Here is a 14752-nt window from a genome sequence, read left to right on the forward strand (position 1 = left end):
TCTCCCCCTCTCTCCCCCTTCTCCCCCTCCACCCCCTCTTTCCCTCTGGTTATTTCTCTCTCCCTGGGATTAGGATCAGGATTAGAGACAGATGTAAACCTAAATCTAATTCCGGTGTCATCCATCACATCGGAGGAAGAGGTCACAGCTAGGGTCGGGATTAACAGAGAGCCACGCCCCCCGCCCTCGGCCCCTAGCGTGATTCCCATTGGTCCGAGCCTTGAGTGACAGCGGCCTGGTCCAATAGGAAGTCGGAACGGGGCTGTTGGCCGGGCGCAGATGTGAGAGCAGGTTCCAGTCGGAGCAGGAACAGCAGCTGAGAGGAAGTCACGACCTGCGGAGGCAGAGAAACACGAGAGGTAAAGTTACACGACAAGAAACAAACCTTCTTTGAGTTTATCGGGACTTATCACTCACGTTTTGACCGAATGTGCGAGTTGTTTTTCGGCATTGGAGTCAGGAAACAGCGGTGACATGAGCTAACGCGTGTCGTATCTATTACTGTGTAAAACTAGCTTGTACACAACTTTTAGCTAATAATCCATATTACTGGTGATGTTCACAGCATGTTGTATTGATCACAGGCAGTTGTGAGTCTCTTGTGTGTTGATGCAGCCTCACTAACATTCTTAGTCAGTTAATCTTTGTTAAAAAATAAGCTTTCCGGGTATTTTTCACCTATATTTTAATTATCTACAGGCAGGTTATAGTCCCTGTGGTGTTATTTAAGCCTTTCTAACCTTTTCAGTCACTTAAATTGTATTTATATTTATTTACAGGCAACTATGAGACTATTAGCCTCTGTTGTTTATGTGTAGCTTGTTATTTATAATCCTCTCCATGTCTTGTCACTCATAAATATGCATGAAAACTTTCCTCATGGTATTACGCACATGTATAAATGTCTGGTTGACCTACTGAGCTTTTTTTTGGGGGGGGGGGGATTGGTTAAAAATAAGATTAAAGGGATTATTATTAGATTTTGAGTTAATGCTTGAAATTGAACCTTTTGGAAAGCCAAGGACACCGGCACTGGGACCGTCCTGTCGGGCCTGTTTTAGAGGTCATTCCTTTGGCTCGGCTCCGTATAATGTGCCCTTGTGTCAAGTTGTTTATTTTCCTCCCTCCCTCCCTCCTCTCACGCCTCCTCTCTTGTCTTGTTAATCTGCCGTCTCTCATCGCTTTACACTCAGATGCAGGCTTGAGAATAATACACTTTTCCCATTCCTGCACAGGCCAGGACCCACTGCAGCGTCTCTACCTTGCAGACTGTGCGTGTGTCAGGTAGACCATGGCCTCTGTGGGCTAATGATACCGCGAGGAAGACTTTGCTCTTTGGCTACAGCCTCTTGACTTTTATTCCATTCTGTCAGACGGTGGCTGCTGCTCCTGCTGCTGTCGCACACATGCAAAGTTAACTTGACCTGTTTGACGCGGCCGCTGGTGTGAAAAACGTTTCCCGTGACTGAACCTGACATCAGATTACTTACCCAGACTGTTTGGGTACAAACAAAGTGAAGGTTTTAAGGTGTATTCAATACAAAGGAAGTACACCCATGCTTTCTCATTGACCCAGAGAGGCAACTGTGATGAGTATCTTCTGGTGAACTGGATAACCTCTAAGTTTCAAGAGTTCCAGACGTCTTAAGGTGAAGGACCACAGCAAACATGGGAGCGAAATGCCGTACTCCACAGATCAGGATGCAGGTCAGAGGTCACATTTAAAAACATCTTATTGAAGGTCGGCCGAGGCGAATAGAGACGAGCAATACAAGTTACCATTTTATAAAGTCATCCAATAATGAAGGCATATTATACAAAACTTAATACATGTCTGAATAGGGATTGTCAAGTGTCACATGATATATTCTTGTGCAATACTTTCCCAAAGAAAGACCGTCTGTCTCGGAGCTGAAAGACACCTGTGTTATGCCTATTTAGTTCCTTTGTATCTTTACGTCCTTGGTTGTTATGACAACAGCTGTTTCTTCTCGTCTTCCCGGGCGTCCTTGAGACAGACAATGATCTGTTGCTTTTTAGTGCCCTGCTTGTAAGTGACCGGTGGAAACACTGCCAAACAGAAAATGAAAGATTCCTTCACAGGCACAGGAACGTGTGGGTGTGTGACGTTTGAGACGTCGCTCGTTTAAGGCTCAGATATTAAAGGTGGAGGTGGAGGTGATTAATCAGTGACAAGTCCGAGCCTGTTCAGCTGCAACCTTGAAAAGTAGGAGTGTTTCTCTCCCCTTTAAAAAAAGAGTCAAGAAAAGGGTTGTGGCTGTGCAAAGAGCCACAGCCCTACTTTCAACTGAAATGCAAGTGAAACATTTTAATTTTTCAACTGATCTTTACTTTCACTTTCAGTTTCATTTTCATAGTCGCTAGATTAAAAATCCCCTCGTTATGTCTGCGTTCATTGCAGACAACAAAGGTCCGGTTTCCTTATTGTGTTTTTCAGATACTTTCACATCTCTCAAGTTGAAGGAGAAGCATAGAGATCGAGAGTTTGAACAAGGGGCCTTTCCCACTGATGCATTTAAATGTAGAGTGTCTTGAAATACCCCTTTTGGAAAAACCTTTTTGGAAGTCTTCAGTATCTCTGTGTTTTTGTTCACACTCTCCTTTCACAGATGTCGTTTGCCAGTGACAAACTCTACAATGGATATCTGCGGCGGAGAATGCCAGCCATTGTAAGCAAGGTGAAAGTGAGAGAAGTAATCATCCATCTGCCGTGCTTGACCACTCACGACAGGGTAGGTTTCATTAGGACGTGTAAGGATTAGGATTTAAGGTTGTTTAAATCATGTTGAAATAGCACAATGCATTTGTACTAGTTTTCCAAAGGTTTTTTAACTGTGTCAAGTGTCTTTCAGCATTAGTAGAAGCGCAATATACAGTATATAATATGTATTATTATCATCATTATTATTATTATTACAATTATGGTGCCAATTCTTGAGTATGTCAAATGTTGCCTAAAAACGAGATATCACTCATGAGCTTTGCATAAATCAAATTCACATTTCCAAATGATTTAATTAGGGAACAATCTGATCAAAGAATTCATAAACAAGGCAAACAAATCTGATTGGATCCTGTCTTGATACAAACATTACAGTTGGTACAAGTGTCAAGTCAAATTATTGTTTAACAGGATATTGACATTTGGATTAAATTACAACTGCTAAAACAACCAGTACATTTTAAACTTGAAAGTCATCAGTTATCCATTACTGCTCTGATATGGTGTTTGTGTTTTTTTTTTGTAAATGTAATTATAGGAAAACATAGAAGCAAAAAGAGAGACTAATGGGAATTATGATGGCATGGTGCTGCTTCTGGACTGTCTGAAGAGGAGAGAGAACTGGCCCGAGCAGTTTATCGAAGCACTGGAAGCGTGTGAGCAGACAACAATAGCAGCTGAGATCCGAGCTGAGTACGACGCTCTGAGAGGCAGTAAGTCAGCTAATTCATTTCAATCATTCAATCTTTTCATTTTCATTATTTGTATTAATTATGTGATATAAGAAATTAAATTTAATGAGTTTGATTGGTTTGCCGTTGAAACCACAGTTTAAATTCAACCATCTAACAAACTGTAGGAAAGTGCGTTCCTCTACGAAGGCACACCCCTCAACAGACAGTTCAAAATAAATAAATAACAGTGGAGGGAGAACAGCTGGGTATTTAAGAAATCACAAGAAAGATGCATTCAGCTTTTTAATTTCATTTGTCAAAACACAATTGTCTGTAGCATCTGTCTGAGTGTGAGAGCTCAAAGTTTCGGATTTCAGGATTTCTCTGAGCTTTAGTCATGTGCGAACGTAACTGGTTTAAATGAAACACATTGTTTGCTTTGCCCTAGATTCCAACCCCAGCTCCCCTTCATCAACTGTAATCAGGGCACACGTCCATCCAGCACCATCTGCCAGTCATCTGCCCATTCCAGAGAGCGGCGGTGCTGCTGCTGCTTCTCCGCCAGCTGAAGCATCAGTTCCTCCAGAGCCAGCTGCTCAGGCCTCGCCCCCGCTGGAAACCCCCGTGCAACCAGAAGCCCAGAGCTCAGCCGCCGAGCAGGCCAGCTTACCAGAGGCTGTTCCACCACCCGAGCCTGTCCCTGAGCCTCCACAGGCTACTCAGATTGAAGTGGTACCCCCTCCGACAACACCTCCTCCCTCCCCTGTGACCCCACACACTCCGGCCAGCACACCCCCGAGACAGGTTAATGCTCACCAGGAGCCAGAGGAAAACTCTGAGTCAGACATCCAGGATATCTCTAATGGTGACTGCGTGATTCCTGATCAACTGAGCGCACGAGAGGGTGAGGTTGTCGTCGACTCTGAGGTGACTCCTCCCCCATGTGAGTTGGACACTCAGGTCCAACCGGATCCTCTCCAAACAACAGCAACCACAGAAGTGGCCAGCACACCACCGGAGGAAGTTAATGCTTACCAGGAGCCAGAGGAAAACTCTGAGTCAGACATCCAGGATATCTCTGGTGATAACGTTGTGATTCCTGATCAAGTGAGCGAGGAAAAGAGCGAGGTTTTAGTCAACTCTGTGGTGTCGCCGTGTGAGACGGACACTGATCCTGATCCTCTCCGAACAACAGCAGCCTCAGAGGTCAGTCCACCTCAGAGTCCAACTCAGGCAAACTCGGACGTAACCGACGGATCCTCTTTCCCCATACTGACCCCAGTGAAGCATCCAGTACAGGACACCACCCTCCCTGAGGATAAAATACCTGCTGAGTTCCTGGAGCCTAAAGAGACGTCTGAGCCTCCGATTACACAGGTGAATATTACATTATGATTTTCAATCTACATTATAATGAACAATATAAAGATGAATTATGTTTTATAAAGTTATTAATTTAAAATGGGAAGCTGCCGCACACTGTCAGTTGCTGCTTCTCACTTTATTAACACTATTTAAAGACTTTAGTGCAGTTGAATGCAGTTGTAACCTTTTTACACTTATTTATAACTTATTGTCTTGTCTAGTTCTTCTTTTTCCATTTCCTAAAATATTCATTACATGACCAACATACTGAAAAGTCTTGCCCTTGCAACACATTGCATTCTGCTGTATTGTAATTCTGCTATAATTGCTGTTTCCTGCTTCTCTCCCATTGACGTCTTTGTTAATTAACCTTAACGTTAATCCATTGTTTTACTGGGAAATTCATGTATGGAACAATAGAAACCACTAAACAGTAACAGCACCAACAAAACTGTATGGTAGTTGAATTTTTTAATTTCATTACTATTATTGTTTTTTAAATATTAGTTTCCCCTCAATAACTAAATAACAATATAAATATTTACTGTAAACACCTCCCTCTACACACAGCCCTGCAATATCTCCTGTTGTTGTAAAGCTTTCAACTTTCATTTAATTGGGTTGAGTAGTTAACTATTTGATGCTTCGTCACAAACACTGTGAGGGGAAACAGCAGAAATAAAGAGGTAGTGATACAAAGAAATATACCAGGATGCTGTGTGCACATATTAGATTTTTGCACCATAGCAGCTTGTTGTCAACACTGTGTCAATACTCCTGTGTGTTGCTGTGAATGTCTTATTCAGAAGGCAGCGTTTTCTCCCCACACGGGATTAAAATCGATCAGAACGTGGCCTTAGATTGTTTTATTCGTATTCAAAGTTTTTTCTATTGTTTCATCGGCCTTCCTTCATATATACAGGCACAGAATATATAACAAATCATCAACCTCCATGTCTCCTGCAGGTTGTTGAAAGCAGCCCACAGACAGAAACAGCACCGACAGCCTCCCCCTTGCCTGGCGCCGACGGGATGGACGCCTCCAGCTTTTATGACGACGCTTTGTGTATGAGCAAGCCTGACCCTCTCATCAGCTTCCAACCAGAAGATAACAACAGTCCTACTCTCCCTGCATTCAACCCACCAGAAGAGCCGTACTCTGGTGAAAGTGAGCGTCTGGAAATAAGCGGTGCTGCACCGGATGATGTTACAGTTTCTGCATGCTCTGCTATCACCTCCATCACCACTGTCTCCGGGCTGCCATGCCAGGAGAACGGCATTGCATTTAACCACGATGAACTGGGGGAGAACCACTACGAATCTCCTTGTCAGAGTCTGGAAAATCAGGAGGTGCAGGTGAATGTGGTGCACGTATCTGAGGAGCCGTCCATCCTCAACCTGGATGGTCAAATCCCAGCACCGCAAGCTCACCTCATCAATGGAGAAGCAGCCAGAGAGATCACTCCTTCCCCACCGTCCACCACCACTGATGAGAACCCCACCTCTGATAAGAGCTACCTCCCCCCTGAGCCTGCTGAGATCACACCAGAGCCAAAAACACTGCCTGGCTCAGAGGAGGAGTCGGCCCCTCGCACCTTGCCATCTAATAGGAAGTACATTCTGACTGCGGCAGGAGTGGGCGCCTGTGCACTGCTGATGGCGTGGAAGTTTAAGAATTAAGAGGATTTAATACCTTTAAAGGGAGAAGATTAGGCTTTAAGTACAAGAGGATCTTAAGGGTATGGTGCCTTATTGTAGTCACTGGACCTGGATGGCGTGAGGCAGCTGTATCATAATTATCTATAGTAATAATAGCTGCTAGACAGTTCAAATACAAGCATATTGGAGTGAGTTTAGTTGGAGACTCTCAATTGGCTGTATTTGTGGGCATGTGTGATACGCTGGCGACCTGCCAAGGGTGTTCCCCGCCTCTCACCCAGTGTCAGCTGGGATTGGCTCTATCCCCAGTGCCCCCAATGACCCTCAAAGAATAAGTGGTATAGATAGTGCATAGATATTTGGTTTGTAGTCTGAGAGTGTGTATTAATGACAAAAATGTTTGTATGTTCATTTGTCTGATAAGCACTTTGAAGAAAAAGGCTGTTGTTGTTCCTCCAGTGACGATTAGTGCATCAAACACTGAGGTTTTACTGAATGTGGACTGTGGATGAAAGAATACCATCATCACACACATTGTTCCTGCTGATATGTGGGACATGGGATGAAAGTGAAGGCTTGTGCACTGTTTGTATTTATTTGTACATATATAGATATATATAAACATTATATGAAAAGTATATATTTTAAGAATTAATAATGATGAATTGATAACATTCCAAAGCGCTCGTAATGTCTCAGATACTCCGCACCCAAAGAGTCATTCAGCCAAACACTTAGTAGTCATTCATCACATATTCATTCATTCATTCATTCATCACATATTTTGCATATTTATCCAGTTCATAGTCTAGACCAGTGGTTTTCCAACTCTCTTTAAAACAATGACACTTTTTCAGTCATGGCACTGTACCCCAGTTTCTGTCTGAGACAGCAAGTGTGTTGTGTTAGCTGTTTAATGTATAACTGGGTTTTTAAATGGATATTTTTGGACTAATGTATTTTGTGAAGCATTTATCATTATTATTTAGTTTTAATGTTTTAAAATTTAATATATAATGTACTACATTGCATTGGTTCTATTAGAATAAGACATCTAAATGAAAATTCTAATATCTTGCTGCATGCATGGCAGGTCCTTTAGCAGCCACTGGTCTAGACAGCATCCTGTACTGTGATATCATCCGCTGTAAATGTTTGAGATGACATTTAGTTTTTCTCCTTTGAATAGAAACAGGTTTATGTCATGTTCTGTGAGCTGAGATAGTTTATTGTAAAAAGCTCCATTGATACAAGAAATATTAGGAAAAAAAGAAGCCTAATCTAAAGGTTTTTGCAAATTTTAAGAGGTTTTTTTGAGCTGCAGAGATGTAGATGAAATTAAATGTTGGTATTGTGCAAATGTAACGTGTAAATTGTGAGCTCAGATTTAGTTTAATCAAAATTTATTTGAACTGTTTCTGGCTATACACTTCTGCAATCACTGCAATAAACTTGAACATATAAAGAATATAGACATCCCCTTATTGAACGTGCATGTTGAATTCATTTCTGAGAAACACAAGTTAATGTTGACTCTGTACAAAGTATAAACTGAATTGTCTTCACAGAAAAGGGGGAAATCTCTGATGGTTGATGTTTAAAAGAGAACAAACGGAGAACAAACTTACATATATTAAAACAAAACCTGCAACAGAGAATTAGATCAACTATGACTAAGACTATTCCAGATGTTGACATATTTGATTATTCATATTGTTATGCATTTCTTGAGCCATTTTCTGTGTTGTTCCTGGACTCTCAGACACAAGCAGTGATTTATAAAGGGCTCAATGCTGTGCATGTTTAAAATGTGTTGAATCAGACGAATAAAAGGGAAAATCTTTAAAATCTTAACACACATAGAGGTGAATAATCTTCTATAATCAGCTGTTTTAAAGGGAAATGTGACGTCAGACATGCCTTGTTGACTGACTGACTCTCGCTGTGATTGGCCGCGGCTCCTCTCAATCAGCGGTTAGCCCCGCCTCCTGCCAGCTTCCCTCTGCCGCTGTGACGTTGGAGCCACTTTAGCTAATTAGCTCCGTGTTTACCCGCAAATCATCGACCTTAATGGGCTTTAATTTACCACGTTTACCGGCGTGCATGTAGCGGACCGCTCCTCCCAATGGCGCACAACGGCCTCCAGCGGGACGACGCGACCGTCGACGGGGACGAGACGCCCACGAAGCAGCCGCGCTCCGGCGCAGAGATGCCCGGTGACCTCCGGGACGAGGCCGGCAGCTCTGCCGCCGCGGCCGCCGGCAGAGCCTCCTCCGACCGCAGGACCTCCAACTCGACCGCGAGGCGTCGGAGCGACTCGGTGAAGAAAACAAGGCCGCGTAGGTGTTCCCGTCGCTGCAGCCCCGGGCTCCGTGTATCTGCTGGGGAGGGCACCGTTGCGTGTAGACATGAGAGGAACTCGGTGAAATTATAGACTTGAAAAGAAAACGATGCCATTAACGATATGATTTATTTATTATAAATCAGATGAGGACCGTATAATGTGCTGGGGTGAGGCTATAACGGTGTGAAATGGATGTTAGCATTGGTATTACAGTGTAATAGAGGGAGCTGGGGTGTCAGGAAATAGCCAGGACCTACATTGCAACAAGATGGCGTTCGTGGTACACACTGTACTGATGCTGCTGTTGTCTGAATGTGGGCCATCACCTCCACGTCTCCCCACTGTCATTACCCAGACATAACATGAGCATCTAGACATGAAAGATGGGATTTAAGATGATTTATATTGAGACAAAATGATGGTGAATGTGTGAAATATCATCGTTGCACGTGTTATCTCTCGTTATTGCAGCATTTCCCTGGTTTGGGATGGACATCGGCGGCACTCTGGTGAAGCTGGTGTACTTCGAGCCCAAGGACATCACAGCAGAGGAGGAGCAGGAGGAGGTGGAGAATCTGAAGAGCATCCGCCGCTACCTCACCTCCAACACCGCCTACGGGAAGACAGGCATCAGGGACGTGCACCTGGAGCTGCAGGACCTCACGCTGTGCGGCAGGACGGGCAACCTGCACTTCATCCGCTTCCCCACGCACGACCTGCCGGCCTTCCTGCAGATGGGCCGCAACAAGCACTTCTCCAGCCTCCACACCACGCTGTGCGCCACCGGAGGGGGGGCGTACAAGTTCGAGTCCGATTTCCGCACGGTGGGTTTTGCGGATGTCGACGCTTCTCGTTCGCTGTCACAGGCGGGACAGTGAGGATGGGGGGACGGGCGGCAGGGGACAGACACAACACATTCACACCTGAAACCTACAATCACAGATGACACAACACTAATAGTGGATTTCAGGACTTCAGATTTCTCTGGGGCTCATATTTCTAGATTAAGAAAATTGAGATCACACTGAGGGATGTACAATCACCTCTGAATTTAATAAAAGAAAAGAGGCAGTATAAGCTGATGTATACATTTTAATCACATGGGCTTAGACATGATATCTTTTTCTTTGTAGTGAGCCTAACTCTGATAGAATTGTAATAAAGGTTCCTGTTTTTACATCTCTCTCCTCCCCCAGTTTCCTTCCTCTGTGTTCTCCTGACCACATCCCCTCTGTGATGTTATCCATGTTCTCTCTTTATGTCAACATGACAAAAAAAAAGATGGCGGACCTGAAGCTTCACAAGCTGGATGAGCTGGACTGTTTAATTCGGGGGGTGTTGTACATCGACTCGGTGGTGTCCAGCGGCCCCTCTGAGTGCTACTACTTTGAAAACCCCACAGACCCAGATCACTGCGTCCAGAAGCCCTACACACTGGAAAACCCTTATCCACTGCTGCTGGTCAACATCGGGTCCGGGGTCAGCATCCTGGCCGTCTACTCGGAGAACAACTACAAACGAGTCACAGGGACCAGGTAATTATCGGGGATGGAGATTGTCTGTCATTTTACATTTCATATAGGTTCGTGGGAAAGAAGACATTCACCATTGGCTGTTGAGTTCAGAGGTTCACAGCAACGTTCTCCGTGAAAAAGCTCTCGCGGGGTTAGAATTGACTTGAATGTAATTAAATTGTTTAAATTCAATGTAAATTCCTCAAAGAAATGAAATTAAGCAACTAGCCGGTGATCATAGTGGAGTGTTCAGAAGTAAAAAAGTCACAGGGAGAGCAAGAAAACAGGGATTGGTCAAAGTTGGTCAAATCCTCTGGGGAAACAGCTGAAACCGGAAAGTGAAATGATTTGAAAACTTATTTCAGTGTTGAATCAGATATCATCAAAGATCACTGATCACAAAAAGCAGAAAGTAGAAAGTATTTTTCTAATGAAAGAACAGAGTAAAGGTCTGAGATTATATCTGTGTACAGCAGTTTTCACATGAGGAAAAGTTAAAATACTACATTAGAGTTTTTAATTCACTTTGAATGGAGGTGAGGTTATATTCTTCAGATCTATAATTAGTGAATTGAGGATATATTAGTTTGCACTGTTTGCCACTGGCCCCAGATGTGAGCAGAGAAACAGAGCAGAGGCAGGAAAGTGCAACCTGACACTAGACAAACACACACACACACACACACACACACACACACACACACACACACACATCAGGCTGAAGGGATCCGGGGATTTGCAGGAGGGTGAAGTGGGTGTGGCCTGTTTGGCGACGTCTGCCCTCCGTGTCTCCCTGGTGCCTCGGTGTGAAAAGTAGCAGCATTTTTCTTTGCTGTCAGCTACAAAACCACTTCCTTCACCAACTGTTTGCTCGGGAGTCGAAGAAAAAATGGTCCTTTGTTCGTTTCAATTTTGAATTCCGCAGCTTGGCTGTCGTTTTTTTTTTGCCCTCCTCCTGCTTTCTCCACCGGTTTGTTTTCACGTGTGGTTTCTCTGTCTGGACGGTTTCGACTTCCCTTGACACAATGGACCTTTTGTCTTTAGTTCGGTGAAGGATAAACGACACAAGCACATTTGAATTGAGTCTGTAGAACGTGCGTCTTTGTCCCCGACTCTTAAACTCCAAGTGAGAAGTTGTTTTTTAAGTTTGATGGATTGTCCATTTCAGCTGTTTTAATAGTTCATGTATCATCTGTGTGTATTTACAGCCTCGGCGGTGGGACCTTCCTGGGCCTGTGCTGCCTGCTAACCGAGTGCTCTAGTTTCGAGGAAGCCCTGGAAATGGCTTCTCAGGGGGAGAGTACCCGTGTGGACAAGCTGGTTCGGGACATCTATGGAGGAGACTATGAGAGGTTTGGACTGCCAGGCTGGGCTGTAGCCTCAAGGTGCGGTTTACAGCAGCGCATTTTTTAATTCACACTGTCCCAGCCTTAATGAAGCCAGGATCCAGGACTGAGCTAAATTTACACGGCTTGATTTTCCAGAGGGAAAACGTGAGGCCTCGATTTCAGTTTGCTGCTTTTTGGGGAAAGACCTAGATACATTTTAAGACGTCCTGTTCATCTTATATGTCTCCTGTTCTGATTTGATAGTTTTGGCAACATGATGTCCAAAGAGAAGAGGGAGTCGGTGTCCAAAGCGGATCTGGCCAGAGCAACGCTGGTCACCATCACCAATAACATCGGCTCCATCACCAGGATGTGTGCCCTCAATGAGGTTAGTCCCAGTATCTTCAACTGAATCCACGTCACCTTAACCAGTCGGCAAAACTGGCTCCAGGAGCAAATAGATGCAGCAAAGACGGGAGAACTAAACTGAACTTTGTAGCATAATTTTCCATAAATCTGCTACGAAGGTTATTGTGGTGTCACGTGAATGGTTTCTCGTTTGTTTGGTGTTTGTATCAAAGTCAGAATTTGGGTTTCGTGTCAACATTGCTGTTATAACAGGATTTTGAAACTCCTCTTTGCGTTCAGCCTCTTTACGGTGCTGCCTTGTGACGTCTTGATCAAGCAGCATTGTACAGGGCTATGAAGGCGTGGAGGGAGTAAACTGCGTCATCAACAAGTCCTTCAGAGCCCAGAGCAGGAAGGAGAGAAAAATCTAAAAAGTCAGCAATATCGGATGAGATGTGTTTTTTAATTTAAGCTAAATTGCAGGTTTCAAATTAATCTGTTGTCAGGTTATAAACAGATTATAAATTTTCCTTTCACGCTGATAATTTTTACTCCCATTCTCTTTCTTTAGAACATTGAGAGAGTGGTGTTTGTTGGGAACTTCCTCAGAGTTAACACCCTCTCGATGAAGTTACTGGCCTACGCTATGGACTACTGGTCCAAGGGCCAGCTCAAAGCTCTCTTCCTGCGCCATGAGGTGAGCAGCTCTCCTTCCCGTTTCCCTTTGGAGACCAGAGTTGTGGTTCCTCGCTGTGATGCGCTCAATGACTTCTCACTTCTTTTCTTGTGTTTGTTTTCAGGGTTACTTCGGAGCAGTTGGAGCCCTGTTGGAGCTTCTGCATCCGTCCTAATCCGTCCAAACCACATCCAAAGACGCACTTGTCAATCTGCTGCAAAGACCGTTAGCACTTTAGGTCGTTCAGAATCACTTCCCCCGGTTGGATGTCAGCCACGAGCCGGTGACTGGTACATTTCGCCTGTGGCTGACAAGCTGTCGTGTCACGTTCTCAGAAATTAAACTGGTGACAATGACGTCTAAATTTGGACACGCCTCTGCTGCTGTGATCAGTTTTCTTGCCCTGGTCACGGTTGCATGCAGCTAAGTTAGGTCAGTATGTTGTTGTCGTTGCAGAAATGAGCTAAGTTTGGTTTGAAACATCTCAAGGAAACTCACCACCGCTGCCTGAAATAATGTTGGTCATTATGTAGTGTTGTTCCTGGACGGCAGTTACCCGTCAGTGGGTATCAGGCCCCGGGCTAATTGACCCTATTCTGACTACTGTAATGTGGTTATAATGTGAGAGTGTGTGGGTGTTACGATGCAAAGATAATCAAAGTCTTTACACTAGAAAAGCATGAATAATACTAATCATTGATTTATCTTCGGAACTTTATTTATTCATTTTTTAGTTTATAAAATGTCCAGAAATATTTTTAAAAAAAACATTTCAGAGCCAAAGATGACTTCATTTAAAATGTTTGTTTTTGTTCTAACCCCCAAAATGAGTTTACTATCATTAACGACAAAGACAACCAGGAAATCTTCATTTTGAAGAAGCACCATCTTTAATTTTTTGATTAATTGTTTCCTTGTATCTACTTGAATGATTTGAAGAATTGTCTTTGTTCAATGCTAAAAATCTAAATAACTGGTTCGGCCATTCACTTCAGTTACTGTAATTATCAGTGTGACTCCATCCACACGTGTGGATCTGCTGAAGTGCACTTGAGCCACTGAGGAGTCGTAAATCTGCATAATTGACTTCATTGAGATTTAAAATTAGTCACTGAATATTCCCCAGATTCAGGAAAAGCATTATTTGAATCCAGAAACTCGATGCATTCCTCCGATGGAGATTTAAAAACCCTGCGTCTCCAAACCAGTTCAGTGTGTGTGTGGCTTGTTCAGTACGTATTTCAATTCTGCTGTTTTTGAATTTATTGTTGGTTTTGTTCAATCGATCTTCCAGAAGCTTTGGTTTTGAAGTGGCACATAACGAAGATGAGTCCACTCTAATGTCACCTGTCACTCAGTCATCGGTTCCTGATGGATTACAGGGACCAGAGAGAAACTTTGTTCAGTGCAACTCGTTTAAAGCTTATTTGAAAGAAAGTGCCTGTTTTTCATTTGTTGAGAAATGTGATTTTAACACGAGACACTGATTTGTCGTTGTCACGGTTTCCCTCTTTTTCTGTTTATACGTTGCAAAGAAAACTTTGTACTTTTTGTCACAGATTTTCAAATTTGTTTTTGAAGGTTCTATTAAATATGAGCTTTTCATATCTTTGTGTCTCCTGGTGTTTCTAATGTCATTAAATATGCAAAGATGGAACAAGTACTCGCATCCTTCACCTAAAAACACGATTGTCACACCGCATTGAAAATGTTACTGAAGTCAAAGTTTGTAGGGATATTCAGAAAAATATATTCTGAGCTACGATAAATCTGATAGATATTCTTATGAATTAAAGTATGAGCAGCATTTTACTGCTTGATTATCATTTTCATTATGGATTCATCTACAGATTCAATTTTTGAGTAATTAAAAACATTGAGAAAAGACCAAACCACCTTCACATTGACTGTATTGGACAGATGTAGAAAATACAATACTGACAGTAGGAAAGATTTAGAAGAAAGAACTATAAATGGTTTTGTTGCACCTGAAACAATTAGTAATATGATAATCAAAGTAATTTATCAATACATTAATACCCTTGCACTCAAATAGCCCGTGCTTGTGCTCTGATTTGCTCAGAGTGCACATTGTACTCAG

At 43.2% G+C, this 14752-nt stretch overlaps 2 protein-coding genes across 3 annotated transcripts; both read left to right on the top strand.

The window, feature by feature from the left end:
- The first annotated feature begins 260 nt into the window (after nucleotides 1-260).
- mavs (mitochondrial antiviral signaling protein) lies at nucleotides 261-7909 on the top strand. Its single transcript, XM_035168285.2, has 5 exons — nucleotides 261-359; nucleotides 2631-2753; nucleotides 3282-3456; nucleotides 3866-4794; nucleotides 5749-7909. Exons 2-5 carry the CDS (start codon nucleotides 2631-2633, stop codon nucleotides 6460-6462), a joined length of 1941 nt encoding a protein of 646 aa, XP_035024176.1. The 5' UTR covers nucleotides 261-359; the 3' UTR covers nucleotides 6463-7909.
- Nucleotides 7910-8399: 490 nt separating this feature from the next.
- On the top strand, nucleotides 8400-14260 carry pank2 (pantothenate kinase 2). 2 transcript variants are annotated; one of them, XM_035168333.2, is made up of 7 exons: nucleotides 8400-8780; nucleotides 9257-9609; nucleotides 10067-10320; nucleotides 11508-11651; nucleotides 11892-12015; nucleotides 12547-12672; nucleotides 12776-14260. In XM_035168333.2, exons 1-7 carry the CDS (start codon nucleotides 8567-8569, stop codon nucleotides 12824-12826), a joined length of 1266 nt encoding a protein of 421 aa, XP_035024224.1. In that variant the 5' UTR covers nucleotides 8400-8566; the 3' UTR covers nucleotides 12827-14260. The 2 variants fall into 2 exon arrangements, with proteins under 2 accessions (XP_035024224.1, XP_035024223.1); XM_035168332.2 differs by having other exon boundaries at nucleotides 8401-8780; nucleotides 11508-11684.
- Nucleotides 14261-14752: the final 492 nt, after the last annotated feature.

This window comes from Hippoglossus stenolepis, chromosome 10, assembly GCF_022539355.2.
Source record: "Hippoglossus stenolepis isolate QCI-W04-F060 chromosome 10, HSTE1.2, whole genome shotgun sequence".
Classification (NCBI taxonomy): domain Eukaryota; kingdom Metazoa; phylum Chordata; class Actinopteri; order Pleuronectiformes; family Pleuronectidae; genus Hippoglossus; species Hippoglossus stenolepis.